The 23,712-nt window shown below is 36.0% G+C and overlaps 1 protein-coding gene and 1 non-coding gene across 20 annotated transcripts in view; both read right to left on the bottom strand.

Moving 5' to 3' along the window:
• PPHLN1 (periphilin 1) overlaps positions 1 to 23,712 on the bottom strand; it is a 125,738-nt gene that overhangs the window by 48,201 nt on the left and 53,825 nt on the right. For 11 of the 19 annotated variants that reach the window (XM_023182804.2, XM_023182810.2, XM_023182811.2 and 8 more), the window contains 3 exons: positions 14,400 to 14,479; positions 9,218 to 9,337; positions 3,575 to 3,715 (listed from right to left, as the gene is read on the bottom strand). In XM_023182804.2, the coding sequence (XP_023038572.1) occupies positions 3,575 to 3,715; positions 9,218 to 9,337; positions 14,400 to 14,479 (341 nt within the window). Of the gene's footprint in view, positions 1 to 3,574; positions 3,716 to 9,217; positions 9,338 to 14,399; positions 14,480 to 16,910; positions 16,968 to 23,712 lie in introns of all 19 variants that reach the window. The other 8 variants (XM_023182801.2, XM_023182807.2, XM_023182812.1 and 5 more) reach the window with 1 other exon arrangement.
• LOC111520238 lies at positions 3,917 to 4,018 on the bottom strand. The gene has a single exon (XR_002724612.1). It is a non-coding gene; the product is annotated as a U6 spliceosomal RNA (small nuclear RNA).

Below are 23,712 nucleotides of genomic sequence, written 5' to 3'. Positions count from 1 at the left end.
GCATACTTTAATCAAATTATAAGGGATCTTGCAAATATTAAATACTAAAAGGAGTTAAAGTAAACATTGTTTTATCCCTAGAGGTGCAATAGAGGGAAGTTGGGTATGCAATAATGAAGGATTTCAATCTGTGTGGTTCAAAGTGGCAATGTGGTAAAAAAAAAAGATTTCTCAATGGTAAGATAGCAAATAGTGGCATCGACTTTCAAGTCAAATAGTAGGTATAGGAGGGCTTGCAGGATTATCATTGTCAAGGGATTAATGCCACACATGTGAACCAGAGTACATATCACACAAAAATGTGTAGGTTGGGTCTCTCTAGGAATTAGTATACTGACAGGAGACATTCTGAAATTTGTTTAAGCTCAGAAGCCAGAAAGCCTGTGAAAATAGCCCAATAATTGAGTGTTAAAGACAGCCCAATAGAAGTAAGAGAAGATAATCTGGGAAAACGAGAAGAAAAGAAGATACACCTTAGGATCCAAAGCATAAGGAGGTGAGTTGTGCTGTAATAGAGTGGATCATATCCAAAGGACATTCAAATAAAAGTGGAATGATTAAAAATGACTCATCTCTAGCAATACAATATTTCAGAGATACAACTCGGTGTTTTCTGGATTAAGGATTTTAGACTAGTGGTTCTCAGTTATATCTGATTATAATCTAGGCGGCTTTTTCAAAAGTCATCTGCACCCCTAATTCTAAAACAATTCTTACATGCCCAGGGATGAGACGGTGATACATTTGCCCCCTTCGTTGAGGTGACTTTGATACAATCCACTTCCATAAACATGCCTTTGAACATCAAGAACTGGGGCATCTGTGGGCATTTGGGTTAAAACAAATTTTGGCCTGGAAACTCAGTTTATGTTACAATATGTCCTCAAGTTAATGACTTTCTTGGGATTCAATAGACTGGAGGGACCCAATTTATAGAAATTCCCACAAAATTATATATTATAATTTATCTTGACAAAATACTTGAACATATTGCACTCGAAACAGGAAGAAAAGGCAGCTTGGGTATTACAATAGTATTTACATTTCTAAATTATCCTAGTTTGATTTCCCGGTCACATCCATACTGGGCTTTTTTTGTTTTATTACTTTTATAAAAAAGTACAAAATATTTTAAGCATATTTAAAAAAGAATAATTACTGGATAATTGGCTTTATCAAATCTTTAAATTTTTCTTACCTGGTTGGTATTTAATCCATAAAAATAAAATGTTTAAAAGTTCACATCAAAATTACACACATACAAATTGTAAAACTTTTTCTTTTTCAAAAATTACAAGTTCTAGATATAAATTTATAAAATAATTATGTATCATTTACTAGTTTTCTAACATTTTACAGGGATTTGTTTTGATTTCTTGTCAACATATGAAAAACAAAGTACCCTAGCAGAAACAGAGTCATTATACTCCAATGTTTAACATCATTAAGTCTCTATTTTATAGCACTTCAAATAACTGTTTTACTTTTCTAGTAACATCAGAATATAATAATTTCCCTTTATTTTTCTTTCTTTAGGTCATTTGTCTTTGCCATAATAATAACACGTGTGTCAGATTTTTCATGTACTTGAACAACAGACAGATGAAAACAGAGATATAATTAAACTCGCAGATGAAACAGATACAAGATTTTTATAAAGTATCATAAAAACTGACTTCATGCTAAATAATTTTATGTGTGTACTGCTAAGGTAGGCTGTACACCTGACTAGTAACCCATTTTCTCAAGATTGAATAGATCATCTATGAATAACAATAGGAGATAGCAGAAATATTAATACATGGTAATCCAGGCTGGGCACCGTGGTTCACACCTGTAACCCCAGCACTTTGAGAGGCTGAGGCAGGTGGATCACTTGAGGTCAGGAGTTCGAGACTAGCCTGGCCAACATGGTGAAACCCTGTCTCTACTAAAGATACAAAAATTAGCTGGGTGTGGTGGTGTGTGCCTGTAATCCCAGTTACTCAGGAGGCTGAAAAAGGAGAATCCCCTGAACCTGAGAGGAGGAGGTTGCATTCAGCTGAGGTCGCACCACTGCATTCCAGCCTGGGCAACGTAAGACTCCATCGAATGAATGAATGAATAAATGGTAACCCAAAATAATCCCTCTCCCCTGTTATGTCAGTCAAGTTTTTCTACCAGTTATATTCTTAAGAGAACCTCTCCTTTAAAGAACTGCAACTTAGCACAGTGGCTCACACCTATAATTCCAGCACTTTGGGAGGCTGAGATAGGAGGATCACTGGAGGCTAGGAGTTTGAGATGAGCCTGAGCAACAGGCTGTGAGATTCTATATAGTACTTAGGGACTACTCAAAGGTCATTTGCAGGTTTATGCCTCCACCCATCATCCATCCAACAAGTATTTCTTATAAGCCTACTACACATACTGTTCTAGGTGATGGCAGATGTAGCAGTAAATAAAACAAGACAAAACAAAGCCCTTGTTTTCACAGAGCATCCATTGTGGTAAGGGGAGAAGAGGAAATAAAAACATATCTCAAGTAATTATTTTTAAAAAAAAGGAAAAAAAGGATAATTTTATATAAAATAAGGACATTCATCTTTGTGTTGAAGACACATCTACTGAGCAAACCTTTTACTTATGCTTTCATTTAATTGGTATCTTGAAAGGTACCAACTGCCTCCCAATCACCAAATTAAACAGAATTTTCTCAGTTTCCATTTTCCTTATATTCCTCTAAGCATCTGATACTGCTGACCACCTTCATTTTGAAACTCCAATGGTTTGCATGACAAATTTCCTATTCTGGTTCTTATCTTTTCACATTAGTGTGACATTAACATAAGCTACACAGTCATATCTAGGATTTGAGACCATCCCCTATCCAACAAAGAAAATAGATTTAATTGATGTGGAAATTGGACAGCACCTAGAAAAAAGTTTTCACTTTGTTCTTAATTTCCAATAGTTTTTAGCAGATTATTAGCAATGTAATTACATTTATTCAACGCACTAGAGAGTAACAACTACATCAATAAGCACCTGTACAAAATGTTACATTTTGCATTTACTTCATTTAATCCTCACAAAATAATAACCCTGTAATAGTTGCACATTAAAAACAAAGTCCTGCTTTTCAGAATGACTTCACTAAAAAACTAGACTTAAATAGTATCCTTTATTTTTTTCTTTAATATTTGGAAAATACTTAAAAGTATAATGAAAAACATAAGAAACATCTGTAATCCCAATATTCAAAAATAATATTTGCTAACATTTTGCTGTATTGAACATTTCTTCCATCCCATCCCTATTTGTTTAATAATTTTTAATTGCTTCATATTAACCAGAATATTAATATTCTGCAAAAAAGAAGTTTGTTTTGTATTTAAAAATAAACAATCCGGGTGGGGGACCATGCTGATCAAAATGACTGTGAAGTCAACTCAAACAATTTTTATAATTTTTTAAGTTGTAGTTTTAGAGTTACAGGTGGAAAAAGAAATGAAGCATATTTATTCAATAAATGTTTACATGTGCAAAGCAACACAAACAAAAATTATGTACATGTAGACAACTAGATTCTCACCTGTTCGATCTCTTTGGTTTTTGATGCTATTGCTTTAGAGCGAGTGGTTAGCTGACTGTCTTCAAATAATTCTATCCCATGTGTTGTGTTTGACTCAGGTTCCTCTGGCTGCTCAGTAAACAATGGTGCTGTGGATCCCGCCTTGAAAAGGAATTAGAAATCTTTAATATTTTCTTAAAAAACATAGAGCATTTCAGATGGTTGTGTATAGGCACTAACTGGCAAATTATATTAAGTGCTAGGTTTAATATGTTTTAAGAAAAGAAAACTTTCGATTTCACTATGCATAATGAGCATATGTGAAATGGATTAACGAGGAAATAACTGCTACTTTTTTTTTTTTTTAATATGGAACACTTCATGAATTTGCGTGCCATCCTTGCACTGGCGCCATGTTGATCTTCTGTTTCATTCCAATTTTTAGTGTATATGCTGCCGAAGCAAGTGAGACTGTTACTTTTTAAATTTTAGGTAAGACAAAGCCTCTAGGCTTATTCAATTCCAAAATATTATTTCATATTATATTAAGATATATATTAAAAAATTCTCGTCCCATGACTATTCCTTAAGCGATCAGTTTATGAAATACTGAGGAGAAAAAGTCCAAATGGAAGTGAGAGGTGTTGTACACGCATAAAGAAATATACTTAAAGGGAATATGAGAAAAGGCTGTACCTTTAGAAGTTAAACCACCTTGCTCCTGTAGCCTAACAATTCGTTGAAATCATTAAAAAGAAAATCCCATAAATCAATAATGATCACTTCAGTTTTAGACCAATAATTGAAAAATGAATAAATATACTGTGAATTACATCTAAAACAGTCAGGTGGGGGATTAAGTATTGGAATACATATATATGTGTGTGTATATATATATGCATAGACTATCTCTGGAAGGACACTATACAGAAAAAAAATGATCAAAGGAGTTGTCTCAATAGTAACAACTTACAAGAAGTAGCAAAGAAGAGCCACATTGTAAATACTTTGGTGCCATTTGAATTTCTGACACATACATGTATGATCTACCAAAAAAAAAAAAAAAAAACCCTGAGGCAGGCAGATCATGAGGTCAAGAGATCAAGACCATCCTGGCCAACATGGTGAACCCCACCTCTACTAAAAATACAAAAATTAGCTGGGTGTGCTGGTGGGTGCCTGTAATCCCAGCTGCTCAGGAGGCTGAGGCAAGAGAATAGCTTGAACCCAGAAGGCGGAGGTTGCAGTGAGCCAAAATCATGCCAGCGCCACTACATTCCAGCCTGGCAACAGAGCAAGACCCCGTCTCAAAAAACAAATAAACAAACAAACAAAAATTCCTAGTTTTTTTACAAGTTTGAGTTACATATGTTAAGGGACTTATACCAAAAGCATAAAAGTCATTTAAGAAAAGAATTCCACTAGCAACATTCTTTGTAAACTGCCCAGTCCCTGGTGTTCTGTTACTGCAACACAAAATTAAGACATAGGCCTACACACAATACGTAAACTGGTGAGCACAGAAAATACATCAGAGAAGACAGGAGCTTTCAGAAACAAAAAGCAAGTGTAAAAGGGAAAAAAAAAACTGACAATTAACTTAAAAGAGCTCATCAGTAATTAAATTTATTTTAATTAGATACATATGTCCAAGGTACCCTAGGGAAAACAAGGCAAGTGTTTGAGATACATTCAACATATATCGCCAGACATAAAAATTTAGGTCATCAATGAAATACAAAGTGGCATAAAATTTTACAGTAGGTAGAAAAGTGGAATCAAGAAAGATCTTGAGTTGTATTATCTCCAACACTAGTGATTCCAATGAATGAGTATAAATCTGAAAGAGAGCCATGGAAGATGGTCATTCTAGACTAGGGACAGAATAAGCACAGACATTGAAGCCGAAAATAACACCCTGTATGTGAAAACAACCTAAGTCGTAAATTTTAAATTTTTCCTCTATAGCAGGAAGTAACCTATTCTATTGAGACTTTATTTTTATTTTTATTTTTATTTTTTTGAGACAAGGTCTTGCTCTGCCACCCAGGCTGGAGTGCAGTGACGCAATCACAGCTCACTGCAGCCTCAATCATCCAGAAGCAAGATTCTCTCACCTCAGCCTCCTGAACAGCTAGAACTACAGGCACACGCCACCATGCCCAGCTAATTTTTTGTGGAATTTTTTTTGTGCAGACGGGGTCCCACTATTTTTGCAGGTGTGAGCCAGTGCACCTGTCCCCCCACCGTCCCCCCCCCCTTTTTTTTTTTTGAGACAGTCTTGCTGTCACCCAGCCTGGAGGGCCATGGTATGATCACGGCTCACTGCAAACTTCAATTCCTGGGCTCAAGTGATCCTCCCACCTTAGCCTCCTGAGTAGCTGGGACTAAGGGGCCACCACACACAGGTTTTTTGTTGTTTGTTTTTGTTTTTGTTTTTGTTTTTGTAGTGACAAGACCACACAATACTGCCCAGGCTGGTCTCCAACTCCTGGCCTCAAATAATCTTCCTGCCTAGATCTCATCTACCAGGACATTCTAATATCCTTCAAATAATTTTCTTTTCATTCTGACAACCAAAAGAAAACTCTCACAGCTATTTGTTTAAGGACAGCAAATTATATCTCTACAAAACTTGACTGCACCCTTCTTGATGGCTAGGATGGCACCTCAAAAGCAATATCTGACACAAGTAGATATACAATGCATAGTTAGTGAATTTAAATAAACTATAAGAAAACTAGTACAGTATTTTTTAAGTGTACCTTAAAACACTAATCCTGAAATATATGCTGTGAAAAAAATTACATAGTCAAAAGTTTGGTAAATTATGCAAACTCTTTTATTCATCCTCTTACTGAACACCAATGAACATATTAATAATACATTAAAATCTCTAAAAAGTGTTGAAATATCAAAACCAACTTAACTCTTTTAAACTTGGCATCTCCCAAATAAACTGGCTATTAAAATCTTCTTTTTCTTCCTCAGACCATTAAGACCCTTCAGACTATGCTGTCAAATACTTTGGGAAATGCTGTAGCAGAGCTCAAAAGATGAAAGTACAAAACTGAAAAGTGGCAGGAACCACAGCATGCCTGAGTATTTAAGTATATTATTGAATTTACCTTCAATTTTACTGGACTTTCTATAAACCACACGTTTTCCCAAACTGCTTAGAACTATAATGATGGCAGCAAGTGAAGATAAGGTAGAAACTTAAGCATTCTATCTATCTCAGCTCATAATAATGAAATTTACACAATGTTCCTGAAGTACATGAACCATTACTTAAAAGGCTCATATAAAATAAAATATTGCCACAATTAGATTTAAACAGACATGCACATGCACACACACACACAGTTCTTTGCCAAACTCTTGCTTGGCATCAAAGGCCTTTCTTCTTTCCAGGTTATTCTGTCAAATTAGATATCAGTTTACAGGACCAAGGCCAAAATTACATTTCTCAAAAAGCATGGACCACTGAAATGAGTAACTATTCAACAACAGCCCGAGAACAAATTAGCAAAATATTAATAAGCAAAAATATTAATAAGAGAAAAATATTTTTTTTTTTTTTTTTTTTTTGAGGCGGAGTCTTGCTCTGTCGCCGGGACTGGAGTGCAGTGGCCGGATCTCAGCTCACTGCAAGCTCCGCCTCCCGGGTTTACGCCATTCTCCTGCCTCAGCCTCCCGAGTAGCTGAGACTACAGGCGCCCGCCACCTCGCCCAGCTAGTTTTTGTATTTTTAGTAGAGACGGGGTTTCACCGGGTTAGCCAGGATGGTCTCGATCTCCTGACCTCGTGATCCGCCCGTCTCGGCCTCCCAAAGTGCTGGGATTACAGACTTGAGCCACCGCGCCCGGCCGAGAAAAATATTAATATGATATGGGACTAAGTCTACAAAAACTATCACAAAGATTTCCCAAATGCTTTATTTCCAGTATGAAAAAGTATCAATCTAAGTAGAAAAACATTTTAGAGAATGGGATGAAATTGATGCTGCTGTTCAACAATAATGATATACACAAATAAACATATTATGGTTATCAGTGCTACTTTCATATATCTTGCCTTTGATCCAGCAAAAGAACATGTCTAACCTATGACTCAACTTACAGATTTTTTTGGGGTTATTTACTTTTCATTAATTCAAAATCTAGCAAATCCTGATATTTTAGAGGGAAAAAAAAGATGTTTAAAAAGTATTTCTAGATCCGAAGTCACTCATGGATTATTCAGTGTCAAGATGCATTCAATAAATGAGAGAACCCAAGTAGAATATTTAAAATTTGAGAACAGTAGTGAGCTTTTATAAAAACCTGAGATAAAAAATGATGGGAGAAGGGAGGATAAATATACTATTAATGTTCATGTATTAATAAAGTCTTGCTAACTGAAGATAAAGTATTAAGTAAAGAAATTATTCTTTTTGGAAGTTTTCAGTTCTATAAAACAAACTACCAATATTCCAAAGCAGCAATTTTGAAGCATAAATATCAATGATTAATATAGAAACATTATTCTAAATTATTAGAGAAAATAACCAAAATAATCCAATTAAATGTATTACTGAAAAGTATTGTTCATGCTTTTAAATAGTGCTGGAAAAGTACCAAGGAGGAACAGCTTGGTGTTTTTGATACATTTACTGGAGAATATGCATAAGTATCTATTATTATAGCTACAATGAGGAGGAAACCTCGACCCACTTAAGAACAACTGATATCTAAAAGACAGATCAGCATTTTTAAAAAGAAAGGCTCTGTTTGCGTAAGTTCTCATAGGGTTTGTACTTTTTATGAGCAGTGTACATTAGTTACTTTGGAAAGGATTTTTTCACTGTATAAAGATGTAGTTAAGTATTATTTTTACATACAATATCAATGCGTGATCCCTTTTATCAAATAACATTCTACAAAAGTCATTCCAAAAGTAAACAAAAAAGCCAGAATGCTCCTTCAAATAAAATAATTTGTCAAGGGACGTATTTTTATATTCTCTACCTGTCATGTCAAAGAACTCCTATAGTATCAAATTCTGAACCTAAAAGCTTAATTGTGCCCATAAAATTTCTATATTTCCCTTTTAGAGATGAAATTTTTCACCTTCATTTCAAAATACATTAATACAAACATGTCATAAACCTTTTTCTATGGTCCCAAAAATGTTCCCATCTTTCGGTATTCAGGACTCATCAAGGTCTCAAGTTGCCAAGACAATGAATAATTTTATTTCTTGGGATATTTATGAGATAATCTGCATGAAGTATAACAAGCAATATAAATATGGTCCACAATCCAAGGTCAAATTAGATTTCTGTTCTGAATTCACTGGCTTATAACTAGTGGCTCAGCATGATTTCCTGAGATACTTTTAACAGCAAATGCCATTAAAAGAAGTACATAAATAACACATTTTTCTTATCCGTATTTATACTATTCTTACACTCCAAAACTACTGTAAACATTCAGACAAAGTGTGATTACTGAATTCAGAGTCATTCATATTCAGACTATCATTCTGTGTGGTAATTTTAATACCTGTAATCCATGAGGATATATTTTAAAGCACGGGAATAAACCAAATATTTTCCACCCATAATTTAAAATCCAGACAAAACTTTCAGATGTGAAACATAAAGGAGACATTATGCCTTACCTCATACTCAGAAATTTCAGGCAAGTTACTTTCATCTGATTTCTCTAGCTTTTCAGCAGCCCACTTGCTTGCAGCCTCAGCAAGCTCCTTTTCAGTTAGCCTACTGGGTTTGTCTAACACCTAATAAAAATAGAAGAACATTTCTGTTACAATTCTCAAGGGCTTTTAAACTTCAAATACACCAAGAAGTACACTGCACTTACATTTAAAATCATATAAGCCTTCGAATTTATACGGAGAACAGGTACGTTCTTTATTTCCTCCTTCAAAAATATTCAACACGGAATTACTTTAAGTAGCAATTCCTTTGGGACATACAGACCAGATCTAATTCTTAATTTCATTTACATAAGACTCTAGAAATTCATCTAAGTAACAAAGCAAAAGACACTGACAATTAACTCATACACTAATTATATTTAGACTATAAAAGACATCATACTGATTTCAATTTTGTGCCTTTAAGCATATTTAATGAAATAAGTAATGTCTAAATTTCAGTAAGGCAAACTCCTAATACAACAGAAACGTATAGATATGCTGTTTTTACAGTGTATAGTGAGTTACATAAATCCTACGCCTTACACAAAATTTTAAAACTCAAATTTCATTTTTTGATCCTACTACTAGTTCCTTTATCTAACTGCATACAATACTAAACAAGGTATGAACTTTGCAGTTATATGCAGACCTGGCTTTGAATCGCAGTTTAATGACTTGCTAGGTAGATGACTTTATATGCATAACTCATGACACCATGAGCCTTGGTTTCTTCATTTACAAAATTGGGGTTAACAATGCTCATTTTACAAAGCAGTTGTGAGAATTGAAGGAGGTAATAGATCTGGAAGAATCCACAATAATGTTTGGTGCCTTAGGATTTCTTTCTTTTCCATATTCACTGATGTGAATCTACTATACTAAAACATATCTGAAAATCAATCAGCCCATGGGCTCAATATAAAAATAAAGAAAGTAAAATGTCTTTTCTGGATCAGATATAATTCCCCCAGTATTGTTTAAAGGCTTATTTTTGTAAATAAGATATGAATTGTAAAGCACACATTTAAAAATTATTTCCTTAGGGCCGTTATGGTAATTCTCTGATTCCATTCTACTTCCTTGGCATACATTTTCATCCACTTTGCCCTGCCATGCCTAGTGGAATAACCATCTCTTACTTAAAAAACCTTCTATTACTAAGGTTTACTTCTCTAAAGTCACATCACTGATTTCAAATATACCTCTCAGGGATGACAGTGCTGCGTGCTGAACTTATGGGGCACTAACATTTATAAAGTGCTTTATCTACGAACCAAAAAAAGTACTTTAATTAAATAGAATTCCATGAAGGTGATTAGAGAGGCTTTATTATCCCAACTTATAAACTAAAAAACTGAATGATGGTGACTTGCTCAAAGTCACTAATAAATGCTGAGCTGGGACTTAAATCTAGGCTTTTTTGGGAGGGGCCGGGGGGAATGTCGCCTAGGCTGAAGTGCAGTGCCGCGACCTTGGCTCACTGCAACCTCCACCTCCTGGGTTCAAGCGATTCTCCAACCTCAGCCTCCCAAGTAGCTGGGAGTACAAGCGCACACCACCACACCTGGATACTTTTTGTATTTTTACAGAGACAGGGTTTCACCACGTTGGTCAGGCTGGTCTCAAACTCCTGAGCTCAGGTGATCTGCCTGCTTCGGCCTCCCAAAGTGCTAGGATTACAAGCATGAGCCACCATGCCTGGCTCAGACATTTTTTTAACTGAAAAGGTCATTTGATGTTTTTCCACATCTTGTTAAATTTATCAAACTACTGGCTAGCCATCTATAACATTTACTGGAATATTATAGCAATATATCTATATGAAGTATATTCTATAGCCATCGAGGAAGCTTAAACAGCTCATTCCAAAGCCCTGCCTATATATAAGGTTAAAAAGGTATTATAAGTAATACTTTTACTATTACTTAGTAATAGAAGGTTTTTTAAAAAGCTAGTTAGAAGAAGAAAACACACATACAAACACAAATATATCCAAGAAAGCTGGTTTTTTCCGGTGGTATTTCTCTTAAATACCAATTTAAGAGAAAGTTAAAAAGCAAAAACAATTATATGACTTCTCTCTAGCAAAGAATGAAGCGGCTGGGAGCAGTGGCTCATACCTATAATCCCAGTACTTTGGGAGGCTGAGGCGGGCGGATCATCTGAGGTCAGGAGTGCAAGACCAGACCAGCCTGGCCAACATGGTGAAACCCCATCTCTACTACAAATACAAAAATTAGCCAGGTGTGGTGGCAGGCGCCTGTAATCCCAGCTACTCAGGAGGTTGAGGCAGGAGAATTGCTTGAACCTGGGAGGTGGAGATTGCAGTGAGCCCAGATTATGCCACTACACTCCAGCCTGGACGACAGAGTGAAACCCGGTTCCCCCGGTCCTTCAAAAAGAATGAAGCAAAAGCCTACTATAACTTATCGTAATTCTGTCCGCACATTTGAAAACCTATCATTTGAAACTAACAAACCCTGAAAAAGTATCCCAACATATGGGCAGCCATAATGTTACATCAAAGAGTTCACCAAATCAGGAAATCTAGCTCATAAAGCTCCCCACAGCTACCATGTGACCTTGGGTAAATCAAAGAAGGCACTACCTTCTGAATACATAAAATAGCTATGGATCTAAAATTGTGATATTTTGATTTCATTTTAAGATTTTATAGTCTGGCTAGGCAGAGTGGCTCATGCCTGTAATCCCAGCACTTCAGGATGCCAAGGTGGGAGGATGATTTGAGACCAGGAGTTTGAAACCAGGCTGGGCAACATAGCAAGACCCCATCTCTATTTTCATATACAAAAAAAAAAAAAAGACTTTACTGTCTGTGAAACAAAAATGCAAACATTTACATGAGGGGTGTCCGATCTTTGGCTTCCCTTGGCCACATGAGAAGAATTGTCTTGGGCAACACATCAAATACACTAACACTAAGAATAGCTGATGAGCTTTAAAAAAAAAAAAAAAAAAAAAAAAGGAAAAAAAAATCACATAATGTTTTAAGACAGTTTAGGAATTTGTGTTGGGCTGCATTTAAAGCCATCCTGGGCCACAGGTGCATGTAGATCAAGCTTGATCTACATGAAACTATCAGACAAAAGTAGTTAAAAATCCAACACAGGTTGTTTTCCACTAAACATTTTAACGTAGCACAAAACTCTATGTTGTAACTTATATTCAGATAGCAGTATATTTCAGAGAAAATATTTCATATATAATAATTTGAATTTTTGTAGTGACTTTGATAGGCAGGTACTATTTACTCTTCTTTCATGTATTACCTGACATGAAAACCAAGGCAGTCTTCCAGGTGGGTAAAGCACCCTTGATATGATTAAGACAGAACCATAATCCAGTTGGTCTTTGCTATTCAAAATCCAGAATCCCAGAACCCTCAGACTTCTGGGAAAGTTCCAAAGATACAAGTTGTCCCAAAGAAGCTTGTTTTTTTCCTTCTGAGGCAGGGAAGCAGCTGCCCCCCGAACACCCAGTATAGACTGCTAGATGATATCTACTCTTCCTGAAAAGCCAAAAAGTATACAAGGCAGAATGAAAAGAAGTGAAGCAGATAACGGATGTAACAACCGTTATGGCTAAGAGAAAGGGTATGATATCTGTGAAGAGAACTTCTAACTGGAGAAAACAGATGGAAACAGCAACTTGTCAAGCTTGTAATTTCTGAGGATTTATGTTTTGAGATGCTAGGAAGGTAGGAATGAGAAGAATGACACAGTGAGGGGTAGCTGTGTCTGTAAGAAATTAATTTAACTCCTGAGTCCTCACTCTACTATAGAATAGAGATATGTACCTACTAACATAAGATTTCTGCATGAATTAATAAGAGAAAAAATACACCATACATGTTAGGTCTCTGCCTACACTCCCAACTCCCCAAATAAAAGCACAATCCACCAGATATAACCCATCCAACCTGGTTACGGTCAAGATGAGAACATGGGTTGCAACAATAACTACTAAATTTGGCATAGACTGTGTTAAAAATTCAATGAGAAAACTGCCCATTTTTCTCATAGAAAATAGCAAATTCGGGCTGCTATTTTCAAGCTGTGGTTACTTAAAATGTAAGGGGTTTTGGTTTTTGTTTTTTTGAGACATGGTCTCACTCTGTCGCCCAGGCTGGAGTGCAGTGGCACGATCTCAGCTCAGCGCAACCTCCACCTCCCGGATTCAAGCAATTTTCCTGCCTTGGCCTCCCAAGTATCTGGGACTACAGGCACCCACCACCACACCCGGCTAATTCTTTGTTTTTTGCTTTTCTTTTTTTTTTTCTTTTGAGATGGAGTCTCACTCTGTTACCAAGCTGGAGTGCGGTGGCGTGATCTCAGCTCACTGCAAGTTCTGCCTCCTAAGTTCACACCATTCTCCTGCCTCAGCCTCCCGAGTAGCTGGGACTACATGCACCCACCACCATACCTGGCTACTTTTTTTGTATTTTTAGTATAGACAGGGTTTCACCATGTTGGCCAGGACGGTCTCGATCTCTTGACCTCATGGTCCTCCTGCCTCGGCCTCCCAAAGTGCTGGGATTACAGGCGTGAGCCACCACGTCCGGCCAATTCTTTGTATTTTTAGTAGAGACAGGGTTTCACTGTGTTAGCCAGGATGGTCTCGACCTCCTGACCTCATGAACCACCCTCCTCGGCCTCACAAGGTGTTAGGATTACAGGTGTGAGCCACTGTGCCTGGCCTATTTTTATTTTTTAGAGACAGCATCTTGCTCTGTCACTCAGGCTAGAGTGCAGTGGTGCAATCATAGCTCACTGCTGGCTCAACCTCCTGGGCTCAAGTGATCCTCTCACCTCAGCCTCCTGATTAGCTAGGACTACAGGTGCATGCCACCACATCTAGCTAATTTTTAATTTTTAAAATAAAGTCTTGCTATGTTACCCAGGCTAGTTGTGAACTCCTGGCCTCAAGCAACTCTCACATCTCAGTCTCTCAAAGCCCTGGGATTACAGGCATGAGCCACCACACTTAGCCAAAAATTGAAGTTTTTAAATGCAGCAAATTAGCTCCCTTGGTGTAACAGTAAAGAATAAAAGCATCTGTACTAGTCAGTCCATCTCAATTTGTAATTCTTCTTTAAACTGATTTTAGAAATATAACAAACCTTTGATGAAGAAACTGCTGAACCACTTGAGGGTGAAGTATCTCTTGATGTTTTCAAAGACTGGACAGGCCTCTCTTTATCTATATAAGAAAATATAAGATGTAATTTTTTTCTAGCTAATTTGTTTTTGATAAAGTAATTTTGTAATGGAATTAATGAGGGGGTCATACACTTATTTTACTACTAAAAACTTTAAATAGGTTAATATCTAAAACTACCTCTCAGAGGCTGATCACCATCAACAATCTGAAATAACCTGGAACCAAAGGATATCACAGAAGCCAGTCCAGGCCACAGCACCGCCAGTAAGTAAACATGGAGCCACAGAGACTTTAAGAAAGTTTTTTAAAACCATGAATGCTACTTCTTTCATGCTCCTAAATACTAATGTTTGATATATCACAATAAAAATACAAAGATAGTTATTATATATAAAGATATCAAGGAGAACTAGTTAATTAAGGAGTAGCTCAAGGAGGATCTATACAGTAACTTTAACAGATATTCCTGAAATGTTCAGACAGTTTTAAACATAAAGTTAGAAAGCTGTAATTCAGAGCACTAATCCAGTGCCTGGCATTAATGAATGCCCAAATATTTGTTAAATGGTTAAAAATAAACCTGTTATGAGATAAAGTCACTAATCTTTACCTTTAGTCACTTTACTCACATAGTGCTGTATGTATATCATTTTTTATAGAAACTTGAGCCAGAAAATACATTTAAACAATATTACTTTAGCAGGTTCAACAACTCCCTAAAAGATAGGTTTAGTTAAACATACTCTTAAAAATTAATAACAGTGAGCTGTTACAGAAAAACATTTCATTAAATTGTCTATATGTGTCAAATATATAATCCTCTGCCCTTTGTTGCTAGAAAAACTAACAAAATTAATAACATGAGAAGAGAAAGTGGCATCAAATTTGCAGTCACACAGAAGCTGGTCGAGACTGGACAGTGGATTAACAGGAAAGCAGTCAGGAGCAAAAGCAGAGATAAAGCGACTTTGAAACCGACGCAAATCCAGCTTCAGTCAAAAAGCCTCTTATGCTCTTCCTGACACAGCCAAGACAGATAAGAAGGTCCTGGAGGCTCAAAGACTTCCAACCACCTAGGACAATGGTGAATAACACCTTTCTAATGTCCTACAGACCCAAAACGCTTTCTCTAGCCCAGTGGTTCTTAACTGAGGACAATTTCACACCTCCCCTCTGTAGACATTTGGCAGTATGTGCAGATATTTTTGACTGTTACAAGTGGGAGATGGCTACTGGCACATATTTAGTAGAAAAGAGGGATGCTGGTAAATATCCTGCTATGGAGGACACCCCCAACAACAAAGAACTAACCGGCCTTACATGTCAATTGTGCAGAGGTTGAGGACTCCTTCCCTAGGCTGACTATTCCAATTTTTAAGCTCTAACAGCACTAGAAAGATACAGCCCTAGAGTCTTTTAACAGGTGATACCACAAGAGGCTTTCACCCTAAGCAACTTTAAAAGTTCTTATAGACCTTAAAACTCAAAAGAACCACTGCTGTATCCCAAATGGCCAAGAACATGATTTATTTAGTCATTCCTTATTGTATTTCCATTGCATGTGGCAAATTTCACATTGTAGTGTGATAGTGTCACACTACACTACAACAAAAGCTCTCAGAGGAACAAGTGTCATAGCTTATTCATTTCCAAATATCCGTGGCCTACTTAGCTCAAGTCCTTCAAGAAAAGGGTAGGCACTCGAAAATCAGACAAAAAGATGAACCTCACTTTTCCTTCCCTAAGATGCAATGACCTCCCAATCCTATTCAGATAAGCAATCCCTTCAAAGGAGACGAGGCACTGGACCAACCAGCACAGCACATTATGCTTATATAAGGCATAATTACAGGCTCAATTCTTTAGCACATATCAGCTAGACACAGAGGGGAAGAAAAACCTGTCACAAGCAGCTGTTGATCTTTTGCTTAGTGTTTCCGTCACAAACATATGATCCCGAAGTATAGTCTTAGACTTTTCCTGATTTTAGCTGCCTGCAGGCTAATTTAAGTCATTATCAACCAATTTCATGCACAGAAGCAAAGGAACACTGAAGGGTGGTGCAGGAGGTTTATCATATATCCACATATATTCATATATCCCTGTTGCAACAATGGAAGCAGAAAGCAAGTAGCAAAGGATAAAGAAAACAATGATACAAATAGCAAAAGAAAGAGCACCAAAAAAGTAAATAGAAATAACTTGATCCTATTGTTGTCAGGTCCTATCTTCCAATGGCCTGTCTATTCTACAGATCTTCTGTGGAGTGGCTATTTCCAACTAGGAATGGTTAGCCCAGATACCAGCCCACAAATGCCCCCCAAATCCTAGTACCTAGGTCTACTGTTAACTCTGGTTCTGACAATAGACTAATGGAGCAATTATACACTTTCCCCATTTCCATAACCGCTATCAATTCAAGTCTCCCACCCCTTCACAATCCCAAATCAGAGTCTAGCTCAAAACTCACCTCTTTCAGGATTTCCTTCATTCTGCCGTTTGTAGGAGGCACCAGGACGCACGGACTCTATGGAAAGGTGGGCAGGGAGGAATTAACAGCAGCACCTCTGTGCCCAAGAGGAACAAGAGAAGAACTCAGAAGTAACAGTAATGAGAACAGGGCCTTCTGAGCATTTTCTGGTGACCTTAAACTCTTTCCTAGCCTACTTTCAAGTTGGGCTGCCTAAGCAATCACCATTGAAGGGGAATAAAGAATGGGAGAAAAAAATCTCCGTTTAAGGCGCGAAGCCAGTGGGAACTGTCAGGATAAGACCAGTCAAGGATAACAAGGGCAGAAAGGAATGAGAAAAGGGTCACAGCAAGACAAGACATTGAAAGCTCAAGACAAAGATCACATCTTATTAATCACTGAAAGTACCTAGTCGAATTCTCTCCATCCATAAAGCTGACACTGGAAAGCCTGGGAAAGGAGCACACCTGCATACACAGTCAAAAATGAAAGATGGATCACCTCTACCAGTTAAAAAAGGATACTGGTTGAGCCCCTAATTATCCCACATTTAGAATCTTGAAATATTTTGTTAGTTTCCTTGTCTGCAAACTTTTAATGATATGGATGGAATCATCTTACTAAACAGCTTAAATGTACTAGTAGTCAGGGCGCCCAGGTATTTTTCCAGTAAGATACAAACTCCGTAACAATGACTTCAAATCCTTCTACTACAGATCCCAAGTTGCCAATTTTACATTTTTTTTCTGAGAAAATAACATTTTTTCTGAATTGTTTTGGCACTATCAGCATCTTGCCTTAAAACATTTCAAGAAACATCATGCAAATATTGCCATTTTACTTTTGCAATAATGTTGAGGACGCAGTATCCTTTTCTTATTATTCACTGATCTCTCTCTCTAGCATCCCAGCAAGTTTTGTTTCTCCTGATAAGCTGACTTGTTTTTATTTGCTGACTGTCAACACTCTTCTTGATTCTTATTGTTTTTTTTTTTTTTTTTTTTTTTTTTGAGACAGAGTCTCACTCTGTTGCCCAGGCTGGAGTGCGGTGGCATGATCTCGGCTCACTGCAACCTCCACTCGCCCTGCCCCCTGCCGGTTCAAGCAATTCTCCTGCCTCAGCCTCCCGAGTAGCTGAGATTACAGGCACCTGCCACCACGCCCAGCTAATTTTTTTTTTTTTTTTGTATTTTTAGTAGAGACGAGGTTTCACCATCTTGATCAGGCTGGTCTTGAACTCCTAACCTTGTGATCCACCCGCCTCGGCCTCCAAAAGTGCTGGGATTACAGGTGTGAGTCACCACGCCCAGCCAAACCCTTAGTTCAGTTACAGCAATTGCTCAGAGCCTTGCGATGGACAATCATTTCATACACTACTAACTTTATTCTTGATTCTGTTAGCTTTGTTTTGGCCAAACTCTTAGTTCACCTATAGCAACTGTTCAGAGCCTTATGATGGGCATTTATTTCATATACTACCAACTTTATTCTTACTTTTACTTTCCTATCCTTATTTTCCTTTTACATAAAATTCCTGCTCCACTTATTTAATCCTATTTTATTAAGTGTTTATTTCATTAAGCTGCCTCAAATTCTTTCTTGAATGAAGAGATAATGGTGATATTTCAGAGAAAGGTACTGGAGCCTTAGGCCAATTCATATTAGCTCCTGACAGTGGATTGCATGCATCCCTTTAACTGTCTTCAGTTATTCCATGTTGGAAGCTGAACTATGATGAGAGTATACACTCCACAGATATCAGCAAATGCTACAAATCTTATCTTTTTAAGCTTGGAGAGTCAGTTTACCAACACACCACTGTGGATGTGTTTGATTTTGATTCCAAACTTCAGAGACACTGTAGGCATTACCACATATAATTACAAATTCCCATTAGTATTGTCTTAGGTAGGCTTGGACTATTTAACAATCTTCTAACAGACCAGTAAAACTACTCAGCTAAATTGCAGTCATGAACAAGTAAATAGTTATTGTTTTAATTCTCTAAGTTTTGTTTTTTTTTTTTTTGTAATAAAATAAGAGACAATAGAAACACCACCACTGTACTTAAACTCTTCATCCCAAAGTTTCCACTGATGTGCTCATATTAAAACTAAAAGGTCTCATTCTTCTTATCCTCTACTATAGCACTTTAATGATTTATAAACAAGTTTTTCTTAATATTTTGCTATTTGGTTTTCATATCTTTTTACTTCTGTTTGCCCCCTTACATCTTCACAGCTTTCTCTTTCATTTTTGTTGGTTATTGTTCCTTAAATGTGAGTGTTCCTCCTAACCTTAATCTTTTTTTCTATTTTTATTTGGCTTCAACCAATACAATGAATATAAAAGTCTCCAAAATCTGCCTCTTTCATTCATTGTTCTACCTTCTAACTAACAGACTGCTACTCATTAGCTATAGAGCTATTACCTCAAATTCATCTCACTCATGATCTTTGTAAGCAGACACTACCTCCGTGCTTGAGAGCAAGGTAAAAAGGTTGAAAACATTCCTGCCTTTGTTGTGACTTGCTAAAGAAAATGAGTTCCAAATTAGGATGGAGAAAAGAAACCAGAAAAAAAAAAAAATTCTGAAAGTGGCAGTACAGAAATCAAAATCCCTGTCTATATATTAATAAGTGAAAGTATAAATGGGGAAAAAAGGAAATAAAAAGGAATTTCAAATACTGGTTCTATATAATGTTTTTCCCATTGAGGTGAAATCAAAAGCTGGAGAAGCAGCTTAACATTCCACAACACACTCAGGAAGTTCTGCAAGAGTTTCAGAGTATTTGGTGACTCCTTGAATGCAATGGCTGAATGCAATCTAATAGGATCTTTTAGAAATACACTTTCTTGCTGCTGTGTTTTCCTGCTAAAAGAAATGATAAATCTAACCAGATTCATCCAATCCTATATCAAGTGCTATTAATTACTGATAACCCAGGTAGGAAAAAAGGATACTGCAGGGGGAAAAAATAACATAATCATAAGAGATGATAAAGTTAGGGGCTATGTCTTGCAAACTATCAGATTCTCAGTGCAGTGCCTGGCAAACAGGGACAAACCAGGTATTTTTGAGTGCAAGTCCCATCAAGAAACAAACTTCACCAACACAGGCAGTATATTCATCTCTTCTTCAACAGCTGAATATTTGGAGAGAAATTAAGATATAAAGAAATGAAGATGTGGCTACACAGATGATGAGAAAATTCTTTTACTGGATCATGGATGAAGATGTGGGTACTTGGGACTCTTGGTTAGGAAAAACATGTTTCTCAGAGATCTACTGATTTACTCAAGAACATATGAATTAGAAAATGGAGAGACACAAGAAAAATGTTCTCATGTTAAAGACACCAAAAAATACCAGAGAAAAGAAACAGGTAGAGGGGTAGAGAAAGCATTGCATCACCTCTGCTTCCCTCAAGATCTGTCTTTTGGAGGTCAGAGTTGCAACAAGTTAAAGCAAAGGCCAACTGACTGAATACTTGGAAGCACACTTCTGAGTAGAGATCTCCTTTAATACATCAGCTAAAACCACGTGGGCTCATTTTTAAATATATAAGGAAAACATCATCTGCACACATTATGAACGTTTGCTACTGACAGAATATACTAAATGCTAAAACAGGGATACAATAAAATTCCTATGCATATGGCATTAATTGATTTGTTTTAGAACCTTGATCATTAAGATGCCAGAAAAGCTATAGCTATAATCTTAGGATTTAGCTACAAAACTCATAGCCAAAGCTCTCCTGTGAGTAAACAATGGATCCTCAAACAAGAAGAATATGTTACAGAATCTAACTCAACAGCGCATTAATAGTCTAGATCAAGTGACAGCCTAAAATGTTTCAGGGAACTATTAAATTATACTTTAGGGACTCCACATGATGTAACTCATCCCCATAAACCTTCTCCACTAGGATCCTTCACCTTCTACTAATCCTTCAGATGTCACCTAAAATGTTTACTCCTATTTAATTTCTTGTTTGTCTTCCTGACTAGATCATAAACTCAGAGGGCAGAGATTGAATCTGTCTTGCTTGGCAAACAATTTATGTTCAATACGTGTGTGTTCATTAAGAGATGTACGTATTGAACACAACATAGTGGGCTTCAAATCAAGAAATGCTACGATATTTCGCTGCTAAGAGAATGAATTTATCCTCTCTTCCTTTTGCCTAATATACATGATCTGAAGATAAAGCCTTATTTCTATATTCCTATTACTTCTTCAAATCTGCACAGAAAAGCCTTCACCTAAAAGCAAAATTAAAGTTCAAAATTTTATCAGAATTTCGGCTATATTACCAATAAGTCTAGAATAATTTAAAAAAAAAAAAAAAAAGAATTTCAGCTATAATCAAAAAATTCATGGAGACTTCTTATTCATAGCCAACCGGTCTTAAGACGTATGTCTTCTATTAGATTGACATTCAAAAATGAACTCTATCTTCCAAATACACTTGTCTCAAAACTGTACTTTTAATTCTTGTACACTTTCAGTTCTCTTAGAAGATGTATTTTTTAAAACAATTAAACACTAATGACTAATAGTATGTTTTTAAAAAATACCTTCTATTCTTAATAATGGTCGTTGACATAAGAAAAATAAGGGAAGCTAGGCCCAAAGTTAGAGCTACAGAAAAAACAGAGGCCAAGCAAAATAAACAATAAACTTGCAAATTTTGCAAAGTAAATGTATTTTAAAATTCAACCAAAATGTCACAGAACCTAAATATGTAAGTATCTCTGATAAATTTGGGATTAATCCCTAGCAAATGTTTAGAATGAATTAACAGAGAGGTACTTTCATCTCTAGGAGCCACAGTGGATTTACAACAACAAAGCAAGATAATCTCTATGTTACTGTTTTGATAGAAGAAATATTTGTAACTTAAGAGTTTCAAGAAACACCTGACAGGGTCCTCCTTGAGATTCTCAAGTGGAAATGAAAATAAGATAATAGTAAAGATGAGGGATCATAATTGTTGAATAGCAACAAACAACTCTGATAAAAGGTTCAGGTTAACAGATCTCTAGAGGTTTCCACAGTTGGCCTTATCCTCCTCAACATAAATTATTAACAACTAATACAAAACACATCCAGCACACTTAATTTGTAGATAATACAAGCTGTTCTTATCGGGTACTAATATACAGAATCACTAAATGAGATTTTGAGAATTCTATAAAACAGAATAAGCTAAAGTTAATTAGATAAAATGTAGCATTTCTAGTTTTTTTTTTTTTTTTTTTTTTTTAGTGCATTAACTACACACATACAATTGCACCTGAAAAAGTACAGCCTGAGAGGAATTGTTCACGTATTTTGTTTACGTGAAAATAGCTTAGGTTTCAGTTGCCTATAATCCAGTAATGAAATGTGGTTGCTAAAATAAAAATTCACTTCTGGTATTATAAATTACAAGAAACAGAAGGAAAAATAGGGAAAGCAAAAGGTCTGGAAACCATGACAAATAAAAGGAACAGCAAAATAAACCAAATATATTTAAACCTGGAAAAAAAATCATGAAGAATATGGTAGTACTCCTCCAATATATAACAGGTTACAACATAAAAAGAAGAAATATCTTTATATATGGCTCTAAAAAGAATAACTAGTATTAAGTAGATGTTACTGAAGATTTTAATTCTTTCATAAAGAATGAGCTATACAGAAGGAGTAGATTGTGATTTAGTAAATTTATCACAAGAAGTACTAATACTTTAACAAAAAATAGGTGTGGGAGACTGAACTTAGTGATTTTTTCATCACTTTTAATGTTATAGCTTAAATAAAAGGCAAATGACAAAAGTGTAAGATAGGAAAACGAGATCATTTCAAAGAGGGAAAAAAAGAAAATAAGTATTAGAATTGACAAATGTGGAGATATTTAGATTAATTACAATAAAAATAAACTTCAAGTATACAAGGTAAATATAAAAAAAAATTTACTTGGGAAAGCATCATAATACACAGGGAGAAAGGAAATGAGGTTAACTAGGACAGTCCGCACTGCTAGCATGTGAACATGGACAACAAAAAGGAACTAAAAATAATATTGCATATCCAGGTCAGCCCAACTAAGTTATAGTAAGAATATTCTTGCAAGTAAAGTACAGGATGAAAACAAGTTTGATTTAGAAGGATAATTAGTTTGAAGAAGTACAAAGTTCCATAAGATTAACTCAAAAGGCTAAGTAGAAGAGATTTAATTAAATATGTGTGTATGTGTATAAGCACAAAATGGGAAATAAGCAGTTGAATTTAAAAATATCCTAAAATCCTAAATAGGCTAAAATATCCTAAAATAGCCAAACCAATAGTGATCATTAAAATAGGAAAAATTAATCTAAAAGTACGAACAGAAAGGAAAAAATTGTTAATTTTTTAAAATGAGGGCATAATTATTTTAATCTGTTATTTATACTTATAATAATATTTTAAGTCTTTGTCAAAATTTCAATTTATACCAGAAAACTTAATTTTAACACGTGGCTAATTATCCCAGCTTAAGTGACTGATAAGTGAAGAACCCCGTGTCTTAGTTCTCTTTTGAAGAAAAGCCAGGTGCTGCAATATTTGTGACATTTAGATTTAATGCAAAAACTACAGGAAAGGAAAACAGAAAAAATTTTCGTAGTTCAGCCCAAGTAATTAAGGAATACTTGAAAATAGAGTTTTCCCAGAACAAACTTTTTCTTGATTAAAGAACTTTACTTTCAAAGCTAAAAACTTGAAAGAAGGAAGGAAGGAAGGAAGGAAGGAAGGAAGGAAGGAAGGAAGGAA

The sequence above is a fragment of the Piliocolobus tephrosceles genome, chromosome 10 (assembly GCF_002776525.5).
Source record: "Piliocolobus tephrosceles isolate RC106 chromosome 10, ASM277652v3, whole genome shotgun sequence".
Taxonomy (NCBI): Eukaryota; Metazoa; Chordata; class Mammalia; order Primates; family Cercopithecidae; genus Piliocolobus; species Piliocolobus tephrosceles.
The sequence above is the reverse complement of the archived record's forward strand: the minus strand, read 5'-3'. Positions and strand labels throughout refer to the sequence as shown.